At 42.1% G+C, this 10863-nt stretch overlaps 1 protein-coding gene across 4 annotated transcripts; it reads left to right on the forward strand.

Moving 5' to 3' along the window:
- The first annotated feature begins 82 nt into the window (after window positions 1-82).
- On the forward strand, window positions 83-9045 carry LOC309694563 (zinc finger MYM-type protein 1-like). 4 transcript variants are annotated; one of them, XR_014272897.1, is made up of 5 exons: window positions 83-589; window positions 4358-4459; window positions 6036-7346; window positions 7553-7638; window positions 8852-9045. XR_014272897.1 is itself a non-coding variant. In XM_082514749.1 (3 exons), exon 3 carries the CDS (start codon window positions 6123-6125, stop codon window positions 7101-7103), a length of 981 nt encoding a protein of 326 aa, XP_082370875.1. In that variant the 5' UTR covers window positions 3424-3790; window positions 4358-4459; window positions 6036-6122; the 3' UTR covers window positions 7104-7540. The 4 variants fall into 4 exon arrangements, 1 of the variants encoding a protein (XP_082370875.1); XR_014272899.1 differs by lacking the exons at window positions 83-589; window positions 6036-7346 and adding an exon at window positions 3434-3790; XM_082514749.1 differs by lacking the exons at window positions 83-589; window positions 7553-7638; window positions 8852-9045 and adding an exon at window positions 3424-3790 and having other exon boundaries at window positions 6036-7540.
- Window positions 9046-10863: the final 1818 nt, after the last annotated feature.

Consider the following 10863-nt stretch of genomic DNA (forward strand, 5'->3'; position numbering starts at 1 on the left):
AGGCTTGTGATCCAAGGGAGCCATCAACTGGACAATTACTGACATGACAACAAAAAAGCTAAGTACAGAGGGGGGAACAGAGGTGAAAATACTTGCTTTAAAGGATTGTAATGTTTCCTTTTAAAATAAGTCTCTAAGGTCAGACAAAGGGACAGAAACTCATAGCTTTCTACCAGCCCAATGACAAAACTATAAGTTGTTTTTTAACATCTACTTTTTCATCTATTTGGCAGTCACAGTGAAAAGTATAAACATTGGCACGCTTTGTCTTGTGATTCTGCTGTTCGTAAAAAATGACCATGCGCAAAGTACCAGACTTTAAGGCTTTGACTTGATGCCAATGGCCTGAGGAGGACAGTATTACCCTTGGACATGTGTAGTCTGCCGTCTACTCAATAGAAGAAGAAGAAGCGCGGAAATGGCACAACTGTCTTCAGTTTCTGGGAGAGTTTAACAATGAGAGACTGATGATGCAGAAGAAATCTCCGTGGTTAAAAACATTAAAAACAGTCGTCCAGGATGATGAGATCCGCCACTGGCTCAGACTGCTGTATATCAGCCGGAGACCCGAGATGAAGTCACGCAGCAGGTATGTAAAACTGTGATGTTCTCAATGAACTAACACAGGAACGATCTGAGCTCAGTCTGTAAGCTAACAGGCTAAAATCAGAGAGCAGCTAATCAAACAAGTGCGTCCGTTTTTTTTAAAGGTCAACTTTTAACAATAGACTTTCATGAGACACATCAAAACCAAACAGGGAGGGAAAGCTTCGGTTTTCTGCACTGTGCCACAGTTCGCTGTCTGCTTCGGTTCACGACGCCTCACTCCGGGGCTACAGACAGTTCTCTGCCGCCTGTGGTGCTCCTCACCTCCGTCTGCACCCACAGACTTCCCGAGGTGGAGGCAGGCCGGCAGGGACTTTGAGAGATGGGCTTTACTTTTAAAAATAGCCCTTAATCAGGGTCTAACTCACTAAAAGATGGCCACATGTCTCTCTCCAACTTAATCTCTTTCTTTTAAGTAATTGTTTTTCATTGAAATGAAATTAATTGTTCAATAAAATGATTACATTTATAATTGAATTAAAGTTAAATGAATCAAGGTGATTTTGACTTTGCTAGTTAACAGGAAGAGAAACAAACTTACACAGGATAAAATGAAATTTGGACCCAGCAGAAAAAGTCAGATCACAGACAAACAGAAACATTCCTCTTTGGCTAAAATAAAATGCAGATTATTGCTCATCTGCAGTTTTAATCATGGTGAATAATTTATGATTCAGCCAAGTAAGATTCTTCTGTGTGGAGGTTTTTCCCCTGTCAAAAGAATAGAATAGAATAGAATTCAACTTTATTGTCATTGCACATGCACAGGTACAGGGCAACGAAATGCAGTTTGCATCCATCCAGAAGTGCTTTAGTGATATAGATATATTACAATATATATTAGCAATAATATAGATATGTGAGTGTATTACAGAAATGGGTCTATTATGGTATGTTATAATGTACACGGTATGAAGTATGTTGTGAATATTCTATAACTATAAGTATGTACAGGCTGTAGTGAGTACAAGCTATGTACAGGATATGAACAGGATATAAATATGAAAAACTATACAGAATATGAAATAAATAACTTTACAGAATCTGAGATATACAGCTATACAGAAATGGGAACTATGCAAGTTGTAAACAGTTGTAGGATTAAAGATTATCGAATGTACAGAATGATTATTTACACAGAGCTATACAGTAGTGCAGTTAAGATAAGTGAGGGTGTTTGCATTTTAACTGTAAATGTGGAAAATGTCAAGGCTAGCAGAATCCAACTTGGCACACAGCTGTCATTTCATAGTAATAGCATCGTCCCTCTATTCACTGAAGCATCACTTTTCATATAAATTCATACAGCATCTTCTTGTTTTTTTTTATTATATTTTCCATCTTTCTTTTTTGTAGTTTCTACAGAGGCTATATAAAGTGCTAGTGGTTGTGAGTGGTGGTTCAGTCCATGTTATTATTGTGTTTGAGGGTACAGTTGTCCATTGTGGGTGTGTGTATGTTCAGTCCATGAGTTTAACGTGGGTCAGATGTCAGGAGGCAGAGTTCAGGAGTCTGACAGCTGTGGGGAAGAAGCTGTTCCGGTACCTGGTGGTCTTAGTCCGGAGGCTCCTGTGGCGCCTCCCAGAGGGCAGGAGGGTGAAGAGTCCATGTGATGGGTGACTGGGGTCTTTGATGATTTTCCCAGCCCTTTTCAGACACCGCTTCCTGTAGATGTCTTTTATGGCAGGAAGTGGTGCTCCGGCGATGCGCTGGGCAGTTTTCACGACCCTCTGCAACGCCTTCCGGTCCGAGGCAGAGCAGTTCCCGTACCAGACTGTTATACAGTTGGTCAGGATGCTCTCGATGGTGCAGCGATAGAAGTTCACCAGGATGTCTGAGGACAGGTGGTTCTTCCTCAGAGTCCTCAAGAAGAAGAGGCGCTGGTGAGCCTTCTTGACCAGCTTGGAGCAGTTGGTCGTCCAGGTGAGATCCTCGGAGATGTGGACTCCCAGGAACTTGAAGCTGCTCACACGCTCCACAGCCGTCCCCTTAATGTGGATGGGTGGATGTGGGTCAGCATTCCTCCTGTAGTCCACGATGAGCTCCTTGGTCTTCTCGGTGTTAAGCAGCAGGTTGTTTCTGTCGCACCACTCAGCCAGACGATCCACCTCCTCCCTGTAGGTGGCCTCATCGTTGTCACTGATGAGGCCAATCACCGTGGTGTCATCTGCAAACTTAATGATGGTGTTGGAACCATCAGCAGGTCTGCAGTCGTGGGTGAAGAGGGAGTAGAGGAAAGGGCTCATCACACAGCCTTGTGGTTCATTGTGATGGTAGATGAGCAGCGGTTATCCAGCCGGACATGTTGGGGGCGGTTGGTCAGGAAGTCCAGTAACCATTTGCAGATGAGGGAACTGATGCCCAGGTCTGTCAGTTTCCTGATGAGTTGTGAGGGGTGGATTGTATTGAATGCTGAACTGAAGTCTATAAACAGCATTCTGGCGTAGGTGTTGTTGTTGTCCAGGTGTGAGAGGACAGAGTGCATTGCGATGGAGACTGCATCCTCTGTGCTCCTGTTCCGGCGGTATGCGAATTGGTGGGGGTCCAGGGTGGGGGGGGAGACAGGATTTGAAGTGTGCTAGGACCAGTCGCTCTAAGCACTTAGTGATGATGGGGGTGAGTGCTACTGGGCGGTAAAAGGCATTGACCATTACCTTCATCTAAACATGGAATTTAAGTCATGTAGTTGCCGTTGTTTGTTTTTAAAGAGGTCATAATATTTTTGTGATCGTAGAAATTTATCTTCAAAGTAATAGTCTGAGCCACTGGCTCAGACTGCTGTATATCAGCCGGAGACCCGAGATGAAGTCACGCAGCAGCAGGGACGTGCAGAGGGGGGAGGGGGCGGAGGGTGCTTGAGCACCCGCCCCTTTCCTCCAGGATGCCTCAAGTGCCCCTTTCTTGTGTTTTTTTTTTTTTTTTTTTAAATGTGTATCTGCGTATGGAGTCCTGCCTTTGCCCCTCAACAATAAAATGTAACTATTAATCTCAATTTTGCTAAATAAAAGGATCTGGCTTGCATCAGTCACATGACTACCATTAACCAATGGTTGCCCTTGAGAACAGAGCGCGCTCGTTAAGAGCCAGGTACGAGCTCGCAAAGTGCACGCGCATTTTCTGCAAGCTAGGTGGTGCGGAGCTGGAGGAGGCAAATTAATTGGAAGGTGCTGACTGCAACAAAACAGTAAGTAGGGTGTACAGCTCACATTATAGTCTATAGCAACAAATAAATTGAAATAAATGAGCGTGCTGTTTGTGCAACAGCGCGACAAACATTACATGTCCTTTTATTAACTGCATAAGTAGTGGTGGTCATTAACTGCTAGCTAACTGGGTAAGGGTGTTACAAGGGGGTCTGTAGCTCTGTCCACAGTCTTAGGGAACATTTTTTGTTTTAAAGTAAGTTACAGGACTTTCCCCTTCTTTTCTGGAGGGTTTTTATTTCACTAAAAACGATGTAATATGGATATCCACATAATTATGGATTATTATATTTATGATATTCACCCCCCCCCCCCCCCCCCCCCCACACACACACACACACACACACACACACACACTTGTTTTTGAAGAAAATATATTAAGTAACAGATGATATTAGGTTTATATTTCAAATGAGATAAAATGCTGATTTTAGAGTAGTAAAATTATTGTATCTCTACAGTTTGAACATTTAATAAGCACAGCATGTGTGTGTTTTATGTGTATAGATTTTTAAAAATTATTACTAATAATATAACAAATATTCCAGAAATGCCTCGTAAGGAGAGGAGGAAGAAACAGCTACAAAAGGAGCTGTGTGAGGCTGCTAAAGGCAGTGGATCCCTCACCAGCTGGATTAAAAAGAGCACAGGTAACAATAACACATGTACCAGTTGTTGCATTGTAGAGGTATTCAAGGATAAAAACAGTAATTAAAGCAGTTGCAATGTTTTGGTTCTATAACATTTTCTATCATTACTTTATCACGGACTAGGTGCAAAAGTTGTTAAGTGTAGATAATTAAATAATAGATTGTTGTTCTCAGATAAACAGCAAGTGGAGGGTGATAGTTCAGATGAGGAGATGGAAGGAGGAAGTGAGGCAAAGACTGAGTCACAGGCAGAGCCTAGAGATAATGTAGAGGAAAGGACAAGCCAGGAGAAAGAGCCTGGAGTGAGAAAGTCAGAGAGTGAGTCAGAGGCCAGAGAGGAGGAGAGTGAAGCTAGTGAAGCCATAGAGAGGACATTCTCAAACCTACTTGGACTTGCACACCCAACTGATCCTGCCCATGTCCTACAATTCCACATACAGTATGATGAGGCCTTTATTCAAATGTGTGATAATATTGGACCCTGCCAACCAGTACTGTCATCATATCCAAAGAATGAAGAGGGACGATCATTTCAAAAGAAGTGGTATGAGAAAAATCCATGGCTAGAGTATTCTCCAAGTGCTGATGCCATGTTTTGTTTCAGCTGCCGTCTTTTCTTAAATGATGAAAAGTACACAAGTCGCAAAACCTGGAAAACGGAAGGGTTCAGTCGGTGGAGAAGGGCTTTAGAAAGGATTAAAGAGCACAGTGCATCAGAGTCTCACATGTGTGGTATGGTGAGGTGGAACTCATTTAAAAAAAAAACCTTGGAGGCAGCTTTTGAAGTAGCTGACCAAGTGTCACAAGCTGCAAAAGATAAAGAAAGAGAGAGAAACAGAGAAATTTTGTCTCGTTTCATAGACATCACTCTTTACTTGGCAAGACAGGGTATGCCTTTCAGGGGAGATGATGAGACCTTGTCAAGCCAAAATCGAGGAAATTTCTTGGAGTTAGTTGAGTTGTTCAGCAAGTATGACAGTGTAATTAAATTACACATTGATGCCATAAAAGAGCGACAGGGACCTGGAAAAAGACCTCTCGTCTTGCTCCTCTCAAACAGAAGTCAGAACGACATAATTAAAGCTTTGGCCACATCAGTAAGACGTGTCATCCAAGCAGAAATTCAAGAATGTGAAACCTTTTGTGTCATGATGGATGAAACCACAGATGTGTCGCACACAGAGCAGGTTTCCTTTGTTGTCAGATATGTGCACAACATGGAAATCAAGGAGCGCTTCCTTCAGGTGTGTAATGTGGAGTCAACAACTGGAGATGCTCTTGAAAAGCTACTAATCGCTCTACTGAAAGAAAATAATCTGAAGATTGACAACATCCGGGTTCAAGGTTATGATGGGGCTGCAAACATGAGCGGGCGCTTTAAAGGACTTCAGTCAAGAATACAAAAAAAAATCCAAAGGCCTTATATGTCCACTGTCAGGCACACTGCCTTAATCTGGTTTTAGTAGAGAGCGCAAAGTCAAACATGTGTTTTGTCAGCTTTTTCAACCTAATCGAAAAGCTTTACACTTTTGTGGCAAATTCATCTAAACGACACTCTGCATTTATTAAAATGCAGGAGAAGTTGTACCCCGAGCAGTGCCCAGTGGAGCTGCAGAAGCTGTCAGACACTAGGTGGGCCTGCAGAGAAGCTGCCCTCAAGACAATGAGGAAGATCCTCCCAGCTGTCATGCAGTTTCTGGAGGAAATACTACAGCAAGATCCTCCAGACTCTTCAGCAGGTGATGCAAAGATCCTTCTCAAAAGCATCAATTTTGAATTCATCCTGTGTCTGGAGATCACCTGTCCCATCTTCCAAGTGACTGCTACTGCATCTGATGCATTGCAGAAGACAGATATTGACCTGGCTGCAGCATACAAGATTGTTGATGGTGTTTTGCAGAGCCTGGACCACATCAGAACAGAGGAAGAGTTTGAGAAAATTTATGAACAGGCTAGAGAGAAGGCTGCATCAGTGGGCCTGGACCCCCCATCTGAGGTCCCTGGACAAGCTCGGAGGAGGAAATTGCCAGCAAAGTTTAAATTTGCTGCCACAACAGCTACTGCTGATGACCATGCTTTCACAACTCCCCAAGAATACTACCGTGTTAAAGTGTTCTATGTTTTTGTTGACACAATGACACAGGAGCTTCTGAGACGCTTTAAAGGAGGAGATAATTCCACATGGGAAATCTTGAATGCCTTACATACCCTGACAGTCCCAGAGAACTGGAAAATAATCTCAACAGAGGCACACCAAGCTGTGAAGAAACTCTGCCAGTTCTATGACATTGAGGAGGAAGACAAATTACAGACAGAACTTAAGGTCTTTCATGCTTCATACTCGTGCCCCCCACCAGTCAGTGTGGCATCCATTCTTTCAGTGGTCAAAGAAAACAATGCACACCTGATCTTCCCCAACATGACTGAGCTGCTGAAGACATATGGAACACTCCCAGTGTCCACAGCAACTGTTGAGCGTTCTTTCTCAAAACTAAAACTAGTTAAAAACAAACTTCGTAACCTTTGCTCAGAGGAGAGGTTGTCAGACCTTCTTTTATTGGCAGTTGAAAAGGATGTTCCAGTCAGCCACAGTGAGGTCATTGACATTTTTCGGGACATGGCAAACAGAAAGTTATTGTTATAATTTGGGACAGGACATGAAGAGCATCTTATTCCTTCCTGCTCTTTCCAAAACATACCCTGTGTTGTTTTTGTTTTCTGATTAACACAATGTTTGATTCATCCTCCTATTGGTTTATTTTTTTACTGTTGTATTTTAATATTTGAAAGAAAGAAAGAAAGAAGATTTTACAGTTCTACAATCTAATCCCTCCCATGTAAAGTTGATGCTGTGATGTTTAAAAGGTGCTAACAGGACACCAACACTGTATGTATAGATTTTTTTTAATACATTCTCACACTACCATGACCCCTGTCTTTTGTACTACTAATATCCTGGTTTCAGTTTATTTCCCAGTTTTTTAAATCTGTTGCCTTATGGTTCCAAGCGCTGTCACCAATCTTTTTACATTTTATTTTTTATCTCAAAGCACTTGTTTAATCAGCTACCTATGGCTTTTTTAATATGTACAGTCTCAAAACAACACAGCCCTGCCCTCCAGCACTATCAGCAGCAGGAACAGCAGTAATCCCTCAACAGCAACATTGTACGCCATCAGGTAAAACAAAGGCCACATTTGCTTTGCATTGTCCACACCTGATGACAGTCATATAGAACGATGCAATTCCATATTAGATTCATCATGAATGTGAGTTGTCGTTATTCAGCCTGTTCTATCCGCCCCTTTTTTAACTTTGAGCACCCGCCCATTTAAACCTCTCTGCACGTCCCTGCGTAGCAGGTATGTAAAACTGTGATGTTCTCAATGAACTAACACAGGAACGATCTGAGCTCAGTCTGTAAGCTAACAGGCTAAAATCAGAGAGCAGCTAATCAAACAAGTGCGTCCGTTTTTTTTAAAGGTAAACTTTTAACAATAGACTTTCATGAGACACATCAAAACCAAACAGGGAGGGAAAGCTTCGGTTTTCTGCACTGTGCCACAGTTCGCTGTCTGCTTCGGTTCACGACGCCTCACTCCGGGGCTACAGACAGTTCTCTGCCGCCTGTGGTGCTCCTCACCTCCGTCTGCACCCACAGACTTCCCGAGGTGGAGGCAGGCCGGCAGGGACTTTGAGAGATGGGCTTTACTTTTAAAAATACCCCTTAATCAGGGTCTAACTCACTAAAAGATGGCCACATGTCTCTCTCCAACTTAATCTCTTTCTTTTAAGTAATTGTTTTTCATTGAAATGAAATTAATTGTTCAATAAAATGATTACATTTATAATTTAATTAAAGTTAAATTAATCAAGGTGATTTTGACTTTGCTAGTTAACAGGAAGAGAAACAAACTTACACAGGATAAAATGAAATTTGGAGCCAGCAGAAAAAGTCAGATCACAGACAAACAGAAACATTCCTCTTTGGCTAAAATAAAATGCAGATTATTGCTCATCTGCAGTTTTAATCATGGTGAATAATTTATGATTCAGCCAAGTAAGATTCTTCTGTGTGGAGGTTTTTCCCCTGTCAAAAGGCATTGACCATTACCTTCATCTAAACATGGAATTTAAGTCATGTAGTTGCCGTTGTTTGTTTTTAAAGAGGTCATAATATTTTTGTGATGGTAGAAATTTATCTTCAAAGTAATAGTTATAAAGTGAATTAATAAGACTTTCCAACAAAGAGAGGGAGTCACATGGTGCTTCTGAAACATTTGTACAAACCTCTCTCACATATGTGAGCAACATGCTCACAGTGTACAGCCCTGCTGACTGAGGCTGCACCTTTACCTGTCTAATCTTTTTCTTTTTACTTTGTTCCTCAAGTCCCACATCAACATGAAGTGTAAGGAGGAGGAAGATCTGGCTGGCCAGCAGGTCTGGAAGCAGGAGAGGAACTTCAATCTGGACCAGGAGGACACAGATCCCCCACAGATCAAAGAGGAACAGGAGGAACTCTGCATCAGTCAAGAGGGAGAACAGCTTGTAGTGAAACACGAGGATGAAGGCATCGTCGTCTGGAGCGGAGAAGAGCGGCTCAGACAGCTGCATAACATCTGGAAACCTGAGAAAGATTTACAGACCAGCGGTAAAACTGTAATGGCTTTTCTGAAGTGTTAACATTAATATTAAACCTACAGTTTGTATCAGTCAGATCTATTTAATGTGTATTCGTGAAAACATGACAGGGAGTTTTAAATGGACTGGTTCTTATATAGCGCTTTTCTACTCAATCTTGAGCACTCAAAGCACTTTACAAAACTTGTGCATTCACCCACTCACTCCCATTCGCACAAGCACATTTTTCTTAGTGCTTTCTACCAACATTCAGACACACATTCCACAGATCAAAGAGCAACTTGAGGCAACTTGGAGTTAGTATCTTGCCCAAGGATATTTGAAATGCAGACTAGGTGAAGCCGGGAATCGAACCGATCAGTAGATGATCTGCTCTACCGCCTGAGCTACAGCCACCCCCAATAGTGAAGATTATTTTGAAAAATATCAAGATGTAGATCAGTTTCGAGATCAACTCCAAAATAGATCATCAGTCAGTCAGTAATAAGTGAGTTCTTTTTTGTTTGAAAGGTTTTTTTTACTCTTAATGTTGCTGAAAAATGTCAGAACTCAAGTTCTCATTTGCATCAGAGTGCACAAATAACTTCATTTTTACACACTTTTAATTTCACCTGCAAATGTGAGCAACATGCCCTCATTACAGACTTTAACTAAAACTTTATCTTCTCAGAAGTGTTTTTCTATAATTACATTTTTTTTATTGTTCGTTTAGACCTCCACCAGCAAACTGCCTGTAAGGAGGAGGAGTTTGTCGCCAATCAGCAGGAGAGGAACTCAAGTCTGGACCAGGAGGACCCAGATCCTCCACAGATTAAAGAGGAACAGGAGGAACTCTGCACCAGTCAGGAGCTGGAGGAGATTGTACTGAAGCAGGAGATCAATAGTTTTATGGTGACTTCTAGTTTTGAGGAAAGTGACCTCAGTGAATCAGAACCAAACGATGACCAGCTCCTTGCTCTTAACTTTCCTGAACCAGAGCTTGAGGAACAGGAAGAAAACCAGCATGTGGACTCGGGATCAACTAGAAATGCGGAGCTGAAGAAAAGGAGACGTCACAAAAACCGAACAGATAAGTCTCGGAGTGAAACTGATACAAGTAAAAAATCTGTAAGCTGTGACACTTGTGGAAAAACTTTTCAGTGTAAATCCAACCTGACGAGACACATGAGAGTTCACACAAGTGAGAAGCCACATTCTTGTAGCACCTGTGGGAAAAGATTCATTTGGAAATCAGGATTGGAAACTCACGTAAGGATCCACACAGGCGAGAAGCCATATTTTTGCATCACCTGTGGGAAAAGATTTAATAAGAAATCCGGATTTGAAAGTCACGTGAGAATCCACACAGGCGAGAAGCCGTATTTCTGTAGCACATGTGGGAAAAGATTTGGTAAGAAATCAGGACTAGAAACTCATTTGAGAATCCACACCGGTGAGAAAGCGTATTCTTGCAACGTCTGTAGGAAAGAGTTTAGAGACTTGTCGACTATGAAAAGTCACAGAAGGATCCACACAGGTGAGAAACCATATATTTGTAGCTCCTGTGGGGAAAGATTCAGTTGGAAATCAGGACTGAATTTTCATCTAAGGATCCACCTGAGTGACAAACCAAATCACTGCAGCACCCGAGGTAGAAAATGACCTCATGCTCCAAGTCACGGTACATTTCCTGTCCACAGCAGTGAAGGGCACTCTATGTTGTTTGTTCCAGCCCTGACTTTATGTTTCTCTAAGCTTGATATTTTTTTTATTGGTCTTTA

This window comes from Aulonocara stuartgranti, assembly GCF_965226115.1.
Source record: "Aulonocara stuartgranti genome assembly, chromosome: 18".
NCBI classification, from domain to species: domain Eukaryota; kingdom Metazoa; phylum Chordata; class Actinopteri; order Cichliformes; family Cichlidae; genus Aulonocara; species Aulonocara stuartgranti.